This window comes from Megascapheus bottae, chromosome 35 (genome assembly GCF_031878675.1).
Source record: "Megascapheus bottae isolate mThoBot1 chromosome 35, mThoBot2.hap1, whole genome shotgun sequence".
In the NCBI taxonomy this organism is placed as follows: domain Eukaryota; kingdom Metazoa; phylum Chordata; class Mammalia; order Rodentia; family Geomyidae; genus Megascapheus; species Megascapheus bottae.
The window spans coordinates 3,582,414-3,597,939 of record NC_143543.1 but is presented as its reverse complement, the minus strand read 5'-3'; the positions used below and the strand labels follow the sequence as shown (position 1 = coordinate 3,597,939).

General features: G+C 42.8%; 1 protein-coding gene across 1 annotated transcript; it reads right to left on the bottom strand.

Annotated features, from left to right (window-relative positions):
• Nucleotides 1-9,095: 9,095 nt before the first annotated feature.
• On the bottom strand, nucleotides 9,096-10,580 carry LOC150042507 (PRAME family member 8-like). The gene has a single exon (XM_090324456.1). The coding sequence runs from the start codon at nucleotides 10,578-10,580 to the stop codon at nucleotides 9,096-9,098; it is 1,485 nt and encodes a 494-aa protein (XP_090180582.1).
• Nucleotides 10,581-15,526: the final 4,946 nt, after the last annotated feature.

The window sequence follows — 15,526 nt, the reverse complement described above, 5'->3', positions numbered from 1 at the left end:
TACTAGTCCAAACTCCTGCTCCCCCCCAACACTCTATGTCTCTGAGCACATCTCAGGAATATTCTGTGCCTTGCCAGCCATTAATGGAAAAGTGATTAAGAATGGTTGTGATATTCTAGAAATGTCCGCTGGGCACTGGTGTCTACATCTGTAACCCTAGCTATTTTGGTAGCTGAGATATGGGCATCACTCTTATCTCCAATTAACAGAAAACTTAAAAAAGTGGAAGTGAAGTTGTGACTCAAAGTGATAGAGTGAGAGCCTTAAAGAAAAAGCTCTTGACAGTGCCCGGGCCCTGAGTTCAAACCCATGACTGATGAAAAGAAGAAAAAGAAAATGAAGAATCATCTTGAAAGGTCTGAAAGTGATGTGCTTGTTTGCTTTGATGGTCTCATGAATAGGTTGTAAATCTCTTCCAATAGAGTCTGCATTGATGTTTACCAGTTTAGGAGATTTGTGTGCCAGTAGATCATGCCGTAATCCCAGGTACTCCAGAGGCTGAGAACTGAGGATCATGGTTGGAAGCCAGCCCAGGCAGAAAGTTGTGAGAGTCTTATCACCAATGAAGAAGAAAAAAATAAAGAGGAGGGGAAGAGGAAGAGGGGAGGAGGAGAGAGGAAGAGGAAAGGAAGAGGAAGAAGAAGAAGAAGAAGAAGAAGAAGAAGAAGAAGAAGAAGAAGAAGAAGAAGAAGAAGAAGAAGAAGAGGAAGGAGAAGAAGAAGAGGAAGAAGAAGGAAGAAGAAGAGAAGAAGAAGAAGAAGAAGAAGAAGAGAAGAAGGAGAAGAGAGGAGGAGAGGAGGAGGAGGAGGAGGAGAAAGAGGAGGAGGAGAGGAGAGAAAGAGGAGGAGGAGGAGGAGGAGGAGGAGGAGGAGGAGGAGGAGAAGAAGAAGAAGAAGAAGAAGAAGAAGAAGAAGAAGAAGAAGAAGAAGAAGAAGGGGGAGGAGGAAGAGGAGGAGGAGGAGAGAAGTAGAAGAAGAAGAAGAAGAGAAGAAGAAGAAGAAGAAGAAGAAGAAGAAGAAGAAGAAGAAGAAGAAGGAGGAGGGAGGAGGAGGAGGAGGAGGAGGAGGAGGAGGAGGCAGAGGAGGAAGAGAAAGAAGAGAAGAAGAAGAAGAGAAGAAGAAGAGAGAAGAGAGAAGAAGAGAAGAAGAAGAAGGAGAAGGAGAAGGAGGAGAAGTGGAGGAGAGAGGAGAAAGAAGAAGAAGAAGAAGAAGAAGAAGAAGAAGAAGAAGAAGAAGAAGAGAAGAGAAGGAGAAGGAGTGGAGGAGGAGGAGGTGGAGGAGGAGGAGGAGGAGGAGGAGGAGGAGGAGGAGGAGGAGGAAAAGAAGAAGAAGAAGAAGAAGAAGAAGAAGAAGAAGAAGAAGAAGAGAAGAAGAAGAAGAAGAAGGAGGAGGAGGAGGAGGAGGAGGAGGAGGAGGAGGAGGAGGAGAGGAGGAGGAGAAGGAGGAGGAGGAGAAGGAGGAGAAGTGGAGGAGGAGGAGGAGGAGAAGTAGGAGGAGGAGGAGGGGGGAGGAGGAGGAGGAGGAGGAGGAGGAGGAGGAGGAGGGGGCTCTGAGGCGGAGGACACGGTTATGTCTCAATTGTATAGCAGCAACCTTGAGAGAGCCCCTGAGTTTGCGCACTAGTACTAGTGCACCAAAATAACCTGCACCACACACCCACACATACACACACCACACACCCACACACACAATCACACACACACACACACACACACACACACACACACACACAGTAAGGGTCAGGTCCCTAGTGTTAGACCTTCCTACAAAGTATGTTTACTGAACCCTTAAAGCATAACTACCCTTGGAACTTGACATACTTCCTGCTGATGAGAGTGTTGCTTAACCAGTAAGAATCATGAACACTTTAGCCATCGGTTGGTGGAGGATGAAAGTCGGCTTTGCTTTGCTTGCTCTTCTTAAGCAGAATTGTAGAAACATGGCTGGAAGCCTTCTGTATGTAGGATCTAAGAAACACCCACTGAAATATCATTCTTCAAACTCAGCCTCCTTAATGAAAATACCCCTTGTTCCCAGTCAGGTGGTCCCAGAGGGCTGGAGTTGGCAGAGACTAGATTTACAGGTGGGGTACTTGTGTTCCTGTTTCACAGGTGTGCTTGTATGCTCACCCCCTTTACAACAGGCCTTCAGTGTCAACAGGAATGTGGGTTAGGAAGCTCTTGGAGGTTGGGAATGTGGCTTAGTGGTAGAGTCCTTGTCTAGCATGCACAAAGCCCTGGGTTCAATTCCTCAGTACCACATAACTTAAAAAGCCAGAAGTGGAGCCTCAGTTCCATTGGTAGAATGCTAGCGTTGAGGAAATGAAGGTAAGGGACAGTGACTAGGCCCTAAGTACAAACACTACTACTGCCCCCCTCCAAAAGACCACTAAACTGGAAAAAATAGCTCAAAACTGACTTCTGTACTGAAAAAGAACACATGGTTATTGTAGGGAAAAAAGCAAAAATATGAAAAATAAAATCATAAGCCACATACCTAGCAATTAATTGTTAATTTATCGTTACTTTATCCAGGCTTTTGCCATAGAGTAGGAGAATATTGTTTTAATGAGTTCGATTGTTGTGATATTTTACAATATTTTCTGCTTAGTACTAATGTTGACTTAATGGTTTCTCTCTCTCTCTCTCTCTCTCTCTCTCTCTCTCTCTCTCTCTCTCTCCTCTCTCTCTCCTCTCTCTCTCTCTGTGTGTGTGTGTGTGTGTCCCATGGCTCTGGATTGGGACCTGGGTGCTGTTCTTGAGGTTTACTGCTTAAAACTAGCTTTTTGCTTAAAACTGGCACTCTAGCACTTGAGAAACACATTTCCTTTAGTTTCTTGATGGCTCATTGGAGATGAGAGACTTATGGACCTTCCTGCCCTGTCTAGCTGTGAATCACAATTTCAGACCAGAGAAGATGTCATTACCATGAGCCACTGTACCTGGCTCATAAGTTTTTTAAAATAAAAGTTTTGCACAGCATTCTGGATTACAAACATATCATAGTTTATTGAATATGCTTCCAGTTTAATATTTAGATAATATTGTTCTTTACCTTGTCATTATTAAGGATTATACAGGCTTTGTTTGTGCTGTATTGGATAAATGCTCATGAGAGAGACTGTTTGGACTTAGGGAAGCTGTAGTCTTTGAAGGAACTTCCACAATTCTTTCCACATTGGTTGGACTAGTTTAGTTCCTCATTTACATTTCGCCTTGGCCACACCGATGTCAGCATTTGTCACTTTCCATTTTCTTGATATTGGCCATTCTAATGGGCTGAGATGGAATCTCAATGTTTGTTTTCATTTGCATTTCATCTATGGACAGTCTTTGTCATTCCTGTATTATTTACCATAGCCAATATGTGGAATTAGCCCAAATTCAACTCAGTGGATAAACAGATCAAGAAAATGTGGTGCATATACACAATGAAATTAATTTATCAATCAGAAAGAATGATATTGTGTCATTTGTAAGGAAATTGAAGGACTTGCTAAAAACTATATCAGTGGAAGTAAGGCTGACCCAGAGAAGCATAGGCTGCATGATTTCCCTCATTTGTGGTAGCCTACAATATACTTACCAATCAATAAGTAAACAGTCTGGATGGTCAAAAGAAAAGCAAATAAACCCAACCGGTACATGAAAAATTATACATGTTTCTAGGCATTCACACACAGTGAGACCAGAAATAGGATATGGTTAGTAGAGGAGCAAAAAGGCATAATGCCTATGTGCCCCGATCATACAAAATAATTTATCTAAAAACGCTCCAACAAATGAAAACCAGTTTATTTATTTATTTTTTGCTGTGGTTCCTGGTTTTGTTTTGTTTTGCTTATTTATTTATATGCGTTTGAGAGGGTAATGGGAGCACAGAAATGGAGGGGCAAAGGGTGAATAAAGCCAGCCAGACTCCACATTGTACATGATGTGGAAACTGAACTCTACAACTTGTGGATAGGGACAGGACTGAAAAACTGAGAGAGGGCAAGAGAAGAGGGAACACTGTCCAAAAATAAATGTACTCATGACCTGAGTTATGTAACTTTTACCCCTTTGCACATCACCTTTATCATACCAATGGAAAATGCACCAAAAAGATTATGCACAGATAAGCATAACTGCACATATAATTTTGCAAACACCTCTTAATTTTCTAAGAATGCATTTCTCTAATAAAATCATACCATCACAGTATAGGGAGGCTTATAAGGCTTCTGCTAATATACATTCCTAACCAAAGTCCTTCTAAGTGACCCCTACTTGTAGAGATATTTTTGACTTGAGTCTGCCTGCATGCCCTGTCAGTTGGAAGAGACACTGTGTTGAACCCCAGGGCAAGACTGGATCCTTATTACCTCTACCAGTTGAGCCACAGTGCCACTTCTCATTTTTGGTGGTTCATTGGCCATAAGAATGTTATGGACTAGACTCAGCGGAAGATAGCGGTGGATCAGAGTGAGTCATTCTGACCTCTCGCCAAGATACCAGTTTTAGCATCGTAGTGGAAAGTTTATAGTTCAGGACTTTAGGTCCCAGAGTTCTTTATTACTTTTCTTCATTACTATACTACTCTTACACTCCTACATTACTCTTCTCTTATTTCCCCTCTTGTCTTTCATGATATATTTCTACCTCTGGTCTTTTGTTCCTTCTTGAATTTTCATAGTGCCTGGATCCACAGAGGATTGTTGTTGACCATGACTGTATATGTATTTGTTCACATGTCATGTAGGTTCAGAATGAGTTAAATATAGAGACTGGACTGTGGATTTTTTTGGTCATAAAATTGTATTGGGTGGGGATGTTAGATTTGTTTCTAAGTGCAGAAAAGAAGACAGAGACAGAGTAAAAATACAAGTCTAAAATTTTGAATCTCTATAGTCGGGGAAGGCACGGAGCACTAGGTTGGTTATATCTTAAAACTGTAATCTTGTATGGTATGATTCTTGCTCCCATTTTCAAATGGGCAGAACAAGAAATTCAAGAAAAATGGAAAATCAAAGAATAGCATCTCCCACTCAAATGAAACCGACAATAGAGCAGTCAATGCCAAACCTAGAGGAGAGTCCTCTAAATGCTCTACAAATGCAATTGGTAAACATGATCAATGAAAAGTTTGAAAACATAAAGAAGCATATACCTGAAAGTGAGGAAGCCAATCAAAGAATAAAGGAAGAATTCATAGAATTTAAAACAAAAGGCTGAATGGCTTCCAACAAAAGTCTAGTGAGAGTAAGATACTGACTTAAAGGACTTCAAAGAGATCACTCAAATCAAAATCAAGGAGGTAAAGAAGTCCATACAGGATCTAAAACAAGAGATGCAAGGCATCAAGAATGGGCTGGGAGTTTGGCCTAGTGGTAGAGTGCTTTCCTAACATGCACAAAGACCCATTATGGATTCCTTGGTACTACATACATAGAAAAAATAACTGGAAATGGTGCTGTGGAACAAGTGGTAGAGCTCTAGCTTTGAGAAAGCCCAAAGACAGTGCACAGGCCCTGAGTTCAAGTCCCAAGACTGGCAAAAAAGACCTACTGGAAGGGAGAGAGATGAATAACAAAGTAGAAAGCACTGATACCAGGTTAGACAATCCAGAAGACAGAATAGAGGATAACATAGAAATTATACAGGGAGACCAGAAAATGATTCAAATCAAGTCTAAGAAACATGACAGATCTCTTCAGGAGCTCAAAGATACAATTAGGAAGCCTAACTTAAGGCTAATCAATATTGAGGGTCTGGAGAAAGGTCAAAGAAATTAGAACTATACTTCAGGAAATCATCTCAGACAACTTCTCAAATATCCAGAAGGACAGGACCATTCTGATACAAGAAGCGTTTAAAACCCCAAACAGACCTGACCAGAAGAGGACATCCCATCATCAGATTATAATCCGTACAGAATCAATAGAGATCAAGGAAAGGATTCTTCGGGCTGCAAGGGAGAAGAGAATGATCTTTTACAAAGGAAAACCAATCAGAGTAACCACGGAATTCTCAGCAGAGACCATGCAAGAAAGAACAGCATGGAATGATGTAAGTCATGCTTTAAGACAAATAATTACCAACAAAGAATACTGTACCCAGCCAAGTGCTCAAACATAACTGAGAAAACATTAAATACATTCCTTCATTTTTCTTCCTGCCTTCCTTTTCTCTTTTCTTCTTTCCTTCCTCTTTCCTTTTTGTCATTAAGCCCAGAGGAACAGTCAATCATCCGATGTCCCTTTAGTTGCAGAGAGGCATGGTGCCTGAGGAGGATTAAGTTTAGGACATTGTCTCATTTGGCCTTTTTATAAGCCGATCCCACTCTCAAGACAGCATTGCTACAACCAGAGTTCAAATTTTGATAGAATTTCTAGAGTACACCAAGAGATTGAGGTCAAACAGAGAATGGATGCAATGTGACAGAGACTGAGTGTAGGCTCCAGGACTCAGCATTTCTCTGTCCTGTTTGGCCTTTCTATTAACTGATCCCACCCTCAGACAGCCTGGCTACCAACCAGAGATAGGCTTTAGATGGAATTTCTGATCCTCACCATCCAATCTTGGCTCAGTCTCACCTAGAGATTGAGTTCAAATAGAGAATGGAGCAATGTGACAGGATTATCCGGATAAACAACATGGTCCAGTTTCCTTTGCAAATGTATACTCCATTGAACACAGAAGGTTTCATACCCCTATAAGTTAATCCCTCTAGGCAATTTCACTTGCATTTCAGTGTAGAATCCAAGTTCTACATGGAGCCCAACTTTACAACAACATCCAAACACATGCATAAGATTTTTTCCTTCTTTTTTACCTCCTTCCCTCCCTCCATCCCTCCTCCAACCCTCTCTCAAACCCTCCCTCTCTGTCTTCCTTCCTTCCCTCCTTTTTTCATTTTTTCCTTCCTTCCTCCTTACTTGCTGTAATCTAAGCACAGAGGGCCAGTCAGTATTCCAATGTCCCTCTTCATTGGCCAGTGGTCACGGTGCGTGGTGACGACTGTATTTAGACCATTGCCTTGCCCAATGCCGCTCATGGCCGCACATGAAACAAGGTCTTGGAAATAGAGGCATTCCTCCAGAGATGCATGGCCTACAGCGCGTCAGAGCAGTGACTCCGGCTTGGGATCCATTGGCTGCTTTTGGGCGGGAGCAGGATTCCCATCAGCCTGTTCCTCACGGGCGTGAAAAATTCAAAAGGCCATGTTCACCAGATCACTGATGGGATGGTCATTTGAGAGAAATCCTTGACCTTTTTCATTTTCTTTATTATGGCAGGGTCTGACAAAATGTGAGGCTAAAAAGATGTCCCCAGCTTGAGGGTCCCAGTGTAATTGGGAATAGTTGGCGAGCACTTCACTGAGCCTGGCTAAAATGGGGACAGGGATTTCATCCCCCAGTGGGGTCAGTCAGCAAGTGGCCATGATGACATACTTGTGTGTCTATATGCTATTCCCAATGGGGGGTGGGGTGGGGTGTCTTCTCTGGGGACTGATTCGGCTCCTATAGGCATGGTCTTAACTGTAAGGTGGATATTGTCCCCTTTCTCATGCTCTTCATTGTTGAGTAAAGAGGAAAGAAGAAGGAGGATATCATGCCAAATGAAATGGTAGGACTGTGTTTGGCAACCAGAACCTCCTTAGTCAAGAGGGATGGACCATTACGACTTGACCCAGGCAGGTGGGCCTCAATCTGAGCTAGACCCCCGAAGTGAAGGGTACACACTTTCAGGCCCACCTAACTCACGCTGGGAAAAGAACATCCTCTGGATATTTTGACTGGGCGCAATTATAGCCACACAGTCGGGGGAAGAAGGTCTGGAGCATAGGTGGGGGTAGGAGCAGACACAGAGGTTGGTGAATCAGGGACAGGCCCTACAGTGGAATCAGGTTGCAAAAAGGGTTGTGGACATGTCCTGGACCTGTCACCGGTGAAGAGGAAATTGGATTCACAAGAGAGTCACTAGGAGAGGGCTCATAGAGAGATTTGGGGAGGAATCCTTATATACAAGTAGAATTTCCAATGTGAACAGCGGAACAAGTAGGGGGGGGGATGGGAGCAAAAGTAGAAAATCCCCTGGGCAAATGGAATTTCAGCTCACTTTTCCATGTATTCCCAGAAATTGCAAATATGTGTTGATGTGTTAAAATCGAAACTCCTGTCTTTATGCCTTCATGACTGGTTATCTAGCTGGTATATAGGCATTCCCTGTTAGAGGGCGTGAACTTGGTTTCTTTTGTGTCAGGTCAGGTAACAGGCCTAGAGGTTTAAGATTAGCCAATAAGCAACCCAAAGGACTCTGTGTGTCAGGTTTAGAATTAGGTAAAGTCAGGTAATAGGCAGAGAGGTTTAAGATAAGCCAATAAGCAACACAAAGAAGTATGTGGGCCAAGTTTCCAGAATGTCATTGATCAGGGTGTTTGTTTAGCTTGGAGTAAATCTGAGGCTTAAGATGGCACCACTGTCTCAGCCAAAGCATTGTGCAAAACGGGATTGGAAGACTCGATCAGGCATCCCTGATCCTTCTCAGTCACCTGGGCTAGGGGCCAGAGGAAGACTCAGGCATGAGCAGGAGTCCTGGGGCTTTCTCCTGGCTAGAGCTCTACCACTTAAGCCACAGCACCACTTCTGACTTTTTCTGTGGATGTGGGACTGAGGAATAGAACTCGGGGTTTTGTGCATGCTAGGCAAACACGGTACCACTAGACCACTATCCCCACCCTGAAATGATAGCTTTCTACTCCTTCATTTCCATTGATTTTATTTGAGATACCACAAATTACAGATAGTAAGGGATTTGCACACAATTTGCGTTTGGTTACAACCATTTAGAAAAACAGAATGGTGGGCAATCCACTTCTGTCCATGCTCAGCTCAGTTCCATTTCCTGATGGTGTGTGCACAGGAGGAAAGTACCCCAAATGCACTCAGTAACTCCTCAGGCTCCAGAGCTATTATTCCACTGGAAAGGTCAGGAGCAAACACTGTCTCATACACACACACTGAACTTTGGCAATTTTGCCCCCTAGAGAAAGCAATTCTGGATTACCTATCATATGGGAGTGTTCAGAAGAGAGCACGGGAGAGACAAGGCATGGCTAACATGGCAGAGCTGAAAGGCCAGGAAGAAGCTCCTCTGTGACTAACCAGTCACCCTGGGGATCCCAGGTAATCAGTTTGCACATCTTTGTGCAAAGACAGAAGTATGTGCAGATCTGGATTTTCTGGCTTGGCTGTAGGGCTCTCAATGTTGACAGCAACAGATCCTTAACCCGGGCAAACCTCCAAGCATCAGTGTTCACAAGACACTGATCTGGATGCTTGTAGCTCTCTAGAGGTGCAGGATAGAGGCCTTGGCTTAAATGGCCCAGCCTAGCGGTGAGGCTCAGCAGAGCCTGAAGGGCATCAATGGAGATGTGATTTCCATAGAAGCTGAAGGAGCTGAGCTTGGAGCACTGGCTCAAGGCAGGGAGCATGGGCAAGAGCTGGTCATCAGTGATGGAACAGTCCTCCAGGGCAAGGGTCTCCAGGGTGCCGGCCACTTGCTGCAGCAGGGATCGCAGGGTCTGGGGACCGAAGCAGTCCATGAACATACTTCTCAGACGCAGGTGCTTGAGTTGCCTGGTGCAGGGACACCGAGACAGAAACTCCACATCGGCTTCTTTCAGTGGACAGAAACTCAGAGACAGGATCTGCAAAGGTGGCTGGCTCCTGAGGACGGCAGGCAGCCTTCCGTAAAGGAAGAAGACGTGGTGCACATGAAGCTCCTGCAGCTGCTGCAGCTGCCCCAGATGCATTGCGTATCTGGAGGAATACGAGGCATCCTTTCGCCGGCGAGTGTAGAAATTGACACTCATCCTGGAGAAGTTGAGCACGCGGAGGTTCTTCATCCGGCTCAGGTAAGGAGCAAATGCCTTCATGGTTTCTCGAGTCCAGAACACATCCACGTGCAGCTCCTGGATGCAACCAAGCTGCACTGCCAGCAGAGCCTTCTGGATTCTGCTGATAGAGCCAGATTGAATCTGCAGCTTCCTGGAGCACAAGTGGACTTGGTGTTTCCTCTTCGTGACCCACTGGAGCAGGGATACTTCCAAAGGGTCGTTGGCACCCTGTTTGATGCTGACGTGCTCCACGGCTATCCTCAAGGGCTGCTCTTCACTCATCCTTGAAGAGCACGAGTCAGGGCAAGAGATCTGAGCCATGGAGGCGTCTGCCCCCTCGTCCCAGATGTTTGGGTGCTCCTTGCGCAGATCGACAACTTGCAGTTTCCACCGACTGGGGCGCTCGTGCTCGGCAAGTAACAGATCCAGCCCATCCAGGACAGCTTGGAAGGCTTCTGGCTCTGGAGTTTGCTCCAGGTCCCCTAGGGGTAGGCAGGGGAAGGGCCAGGCTTGCACGACTGCCTTCAGCACCTCTGTGTGTCCCCTAGAACATACCTCCATGAAGAGTGAGGGGTAGAGCGGAACTGGCACGTCATCAGGCATTAAGAAGTTCAAGAACCGGTTGCTCAGTCGGCCCTGCAGGGCCAGGTGCTGAAGCGAGGGTGTGACTCTCACGCTCACGGGTACGGATGCCAGACTCATCTTGAGGGATCAGAACTGAAACAGAAGTGGTTCAGAAGGGGGCCAGAAGAGGATCAGATGAAGACCAGATTAAGGCCAGAAGTGGGCCAGAGGAGGGCGTAAGGAATGCCAGAAGATTTCACAGAGTGCAGTGCCTCTGAGAGACTGACTGTAGGCTCCAAGACTCAGCATTTCCCTGTCCTGTTTGGCCTTTTTATAAGCCGATCCCACCCTCAAGACAGCCTGGCTACCAACCAGAGATCGGCTTTTGATGGAATTTCTGATCCTCACCATCCAATCTTGGCTCAGTCTCACCTAGAGATTGAGTTCAAATAGAGAATGGAGCAATGTGACAGGATTATCTGGATAAACAACATGGCTTAGTTTTCTTTTCACATTTATACTCCATTGAACATAGAAGGTTTCATACCCCTATTAGTTAATCAACCTTGGCATTTCCACTTTTCCCCCTGAACCTAATTTGTAGAAGTCTAAGATTAGCTAGTAAGCAACCCTAAGTACTATGTGTATCAGGTTTAGAATTTTGTGAAGTCAATAATAGATGTAGAGATTTAAGATAAGAGAGTGAAAAGCACAAAGAATTATGTTGATCAGGCTTTTAGAATGTTGGTTTTTCACAGTGTTTCCAGAAGTTCAAGGTAAATCTGAGCTGAAAGAGACCCTCCCTGTCTCAGGTATACATTGTGATTAACCAGATTGCAAAGAAGGATCTGAGTTAGGTCTTCTTGTTTTAGTTTTGGTATGTTAATATTGGCTAGAAATTTTTCTGTCCCTTTAACATTCACAAATGTGTTGGTATATAGGCTTATAACGTATTCCCTCATAATGTTCTCCAGGTATATAGGCTTATAATGTATTCCCTTATAATGTTCTCCATTTTTGTTATTTCTGTCTTGATTTCCATAATTTTGTTTTTTTGTACAGCCTCCTTTATTTGGTATAATTTGTGAAGACTCTCTCTACTTCATTAATTTTTTCAAGGAACCAACTCCTTGTTTCACTGTTTCTAATTTTTTGGAATCTGATTCATTTTATTCTTCTTTAATTTGAATAATTTGCTTCTTTACACTAAAATTGGGATTGATTTCTTGCTTTTTTTCCAAAAGCTTACGGTGCACCATTAAATTGGGTTTTCATTTTTTTCAATTTATTAATGTAGGCATTAAGAAGTATAAATTTTCCTCTGACTATTACTGCCTTTGCTGTGTCTGATTGGAACTGGTATTTTGTGTGCTCCTTTCTGTTAATTCCATAAACTGTGAAATTTCTCTTCTAATCTCCTCAGTGACACACTGTTAGTTCAACTTTTCTTTGTTGGAGACTGGTGTTCAGTTCCAATTTTATGCCGTTGTGGTCTGAGAGAATGCAGGCAATGATATCAGTGTTTCTGTATCTGCACAGGTTTGCTTTATGCCCTCAAATAGGTTCTATTTTAGAAAATTTTCCATATACTGCTGCTGCCAAAAAAAAAAACCACACAAATATTTTGGTGTTCCTCAGTGGAATAATCTGCAGGTGTCTGTTAGGTATAGTTGGTCTACGCAAGGCTGAGATATTCTAAGGGAGACAAGAAGCCCTTCTTTGATCCATTGAGTTACTTTCTCCAAAAGGGAAGAGTAAACTTGGTGTCAACCCCAATGCTGAACTCTATTACCTTCTGCCATGTGAGACGTAAGCACAGAAATTAATATTGAATTATGATTTTTTTCTCATTCTTGACCATACTCATGTTTGAGCCAAGGGCTTCAAGGACTCTATTACTTGAGTCCCAAAGTCAGTCTTTTCATGCGTGTGATTTTCAAATAAGGCCTTGCTTTTGTTCTGATAGTGATCCTCCTAATTGCAACTCACATGTATATGGGATCCAGAAATCAATCATTATGCCCAGCTCATTTTAAAATTCTTTCCTTACAGTTCTTGTTGGAGACCATTGTTTTCAGCCTCCTGAGGAAGTTAGATTATAAGATGGCACCTGGCAGCTCGCTAATGAGTCAGTACTTGTTGATCAGGAAGTTTCTTTGCATTCATTGATTTGTTTTTCCGTGCTTGTGAATAGAGTGGATTGCTAGATTTCTTCCAGGTTTTTTTGCTGCTTTGCAGATGACCTTTACTGTGATTGGCTGCTTAAGGATATGAATAGTGTAGGGTTTGTGGGGAGGAAAAAGAGGGGACAAAGAGAGAAGACAGAGAATAGAAGAAGACGAGAAGGGAGAAAAGACGGAGAAGGGAGAGGAGACAGGAGAGAGGCAGCAGAGAAAGAAGAGAGAAATAAATGACCTCTGCTTGCAGCGATTTGAGTCTGTGATCATTCCCAGTACTACTACGTGTCATTGCCGTGGGCAGCGACAAGTTCTGGCTTATATTCCTGGGTTTGTGGAATAGAGGTAGAAAAATAAGTTTGCTGTGATTTTACAATGTAAGTTGCTGAACTGGAATTTGGCTCTGTCATAGAACTTTGAGTCTTATTTAATGCTTTTCTCCCAAAGATATCTTTCTTTGCTAAGAAGACCTTCCATTTCTCAAATTAAGAGATTCTATACACATGACTGTAAAGTCCCAAAATACATTAGGACATTGCGACATTGCATCAACTGGATTTCCTCTTCTCCTAAATGTCCAATATGTATTCAGGGAAATAGAATTGTTAGTTATTTTTAAAAATATATTTATTTGGAAATGCTTAAGATAGAGAAGGTACCATTACATAAGTCACATACAGAGTATATTACATTTTGGACAACCTCATGCCTCCCTCACTCTTACTGTTCCTTTTTATCCCATCCTGAGACATGAACTGAGAGCCTGGATAATGTCTCTGACCTTTTTTTCCTCTGTCTCTCTCTACTGTTTCTGGCTACACCACCACTCTGGCATTTCCTGTTCATGTATTACTGAGGGATTGAACTCAGGATTTCATGCAGGCTCGGCAAGCACTCTACAACTCAGCCATATTCCCAGCCCTGGATCTTCCTTCTCTACTCATTTAGTGATGTCAAGATAGGGTTATAGTACATTCGATATAAGATGTTTTTCTTGCATTATGTAATGTTAATGTTCCCAAAAGCACATTGGACAAATCATGTACATATGAATGGAAAAGGAGTTTCACTAAGGCTAAAAGCAGAAATGAGATTTCTAAGGCAATGAGAGAATGAGATGCCCTTATAGGTAAATATTTTTCCTCATAGAGCAATGTTACAATATTTCTGCTTAAGGGTGGCATTAAATCAATCAATGTGCTTTCTGGTTTCTATTAGTAATCATTGCCCTGGGCATATATTATCAGCAAGTGTCTAATCCCTTTGTTAAACCTAAAAGAGGTTAGATTGAAGAAATGCAGTATGGGTAATACATCAGGGCTAAGGTTAAGAAACAGTGGATTGATGGAAGGATTGGAATTATGGTTGGTTAACAACTATGAAGAGAAACAATTGAAGATTCATTCATTAAGCAAATATTTACAAAGCACTTACCTTTTACTACAACCACCCAATAGGGCTGGTGATGGTGAGGTAAAGACTGAATATAATGAAAAGACAGAAAAGTAGAAGTCCAATTTATTTACCTGTATAAAGTAACATACAAGAATAGTACTGGTGACTCAGATCTGTATTCATAGGTCCTGTGGAGGCTGAGAGCCAATGGTTGTGGTGTGAGGCCACTCCAGGCAGATAAGTCCTTGAGACTTTTATCTCCAATTAACCATTAAGTATGGACCTGGAGGCATGGTTCAAGCAGTAGAGCAACAGCCTTGAATTAAAAGGTTAAGTAAGAGAAGTCCTGGGTTGAACAAGAAAAGGGGAAATGTAATCTGCTAAAAAAACATATGAAGGAAAGAGTTCACACATCATGCGATGGAAAAGGAAAAGGGTTTATTGAAGTTAAGAATAACCACATTTGAGCTAGGCAAGAGTGGCTCACATCTGTAATCCTAACTACTCTGGAGGCTGACATCAGAGGATGGCACTGTGAATCATATGGTACAGCATTAGCCAAAATACACAACATAAACTAACAAAAATATACTTGTGATTACTTATTGAAAAAAGTCCTCAGATTCTTTTATCTAAATTTCACTTAAGTTTTGGTAATAAACGGTTTTAGATTTAAAATGCTAATGTCCTTTTAAATCTGTTTTGGTGCATGGAGGATCAGAATGTGTTCTTTTAAAAACAGACAGGACCGGGAGTTTGGCCTAGTGGTAGAGTGCTTGCCTAGCATGCACGAAGACCAGCGTTCAATTCCTCGGTATCACATACCGAAAAAAGCCGGAAATGGTGCTGAGGCTGAGGCTCAAGTGGTAGAGCTTCTAGCCTTGAGAAAGTCCAAGGACAGTGCTCAGAAACTGAGCTCAAGCCCAGGGCTGACAAAAAAAAAAAACACCAAATAGACAGATAAGCTCTGATGGCCACACCTATAATCCCAACTCCTCAGAAGGCTGAGAGCTGAGGATTTTGGTTCAAAGCTAGCTGGGTTCTGGTGGTTCACACCTCTAATCCTATTTATTCAGGAAGCTGAAATGTAAGGATCATGGTTCAAAGGTAGGCTGGGCTGGAAATAGTATGGGACTCATCTCCAATGGGACACAATAGCCATCCTGACCTTCAGCCAACCTCTCTTGGGAGTCCCTGGTTCTACAGAAAGTCCTTCCATTACTCTGGGTGCATAGTTGACAAGCAAAAAGTGTTCTCTTGGTTTCATGGGATGCCTTTGGCATTTCATTTTCAGATTTTACTTTCCTCCTGCACATTTCTTCAGTTATTGGATCTATATGTGTTGGATATCGGTCATGTATTTTTTGTTGTTGTTGCTCATTTGTTTTCTTTTTTGTTTGTCTTTTTGTTGCCAGTTCTGGAGTTTAAGCTCAGGACCTTCGTGTTTTGTATGACTTTTATACTCAAGGCTAGTGCTCTACCATTTTAAGCCATAGTGTCACCTCCGGTTTT

Bases quoted from the DNA above. Each gene is read 5' to 3' on its own strand.
- LOC150042507 (XM_090324456.1), bottom strand. From the start codon at position 10,580: ATGAGTCTGGCATCCGTACCCGTGAGCGTGAGAGTCACACCCTCGCTT.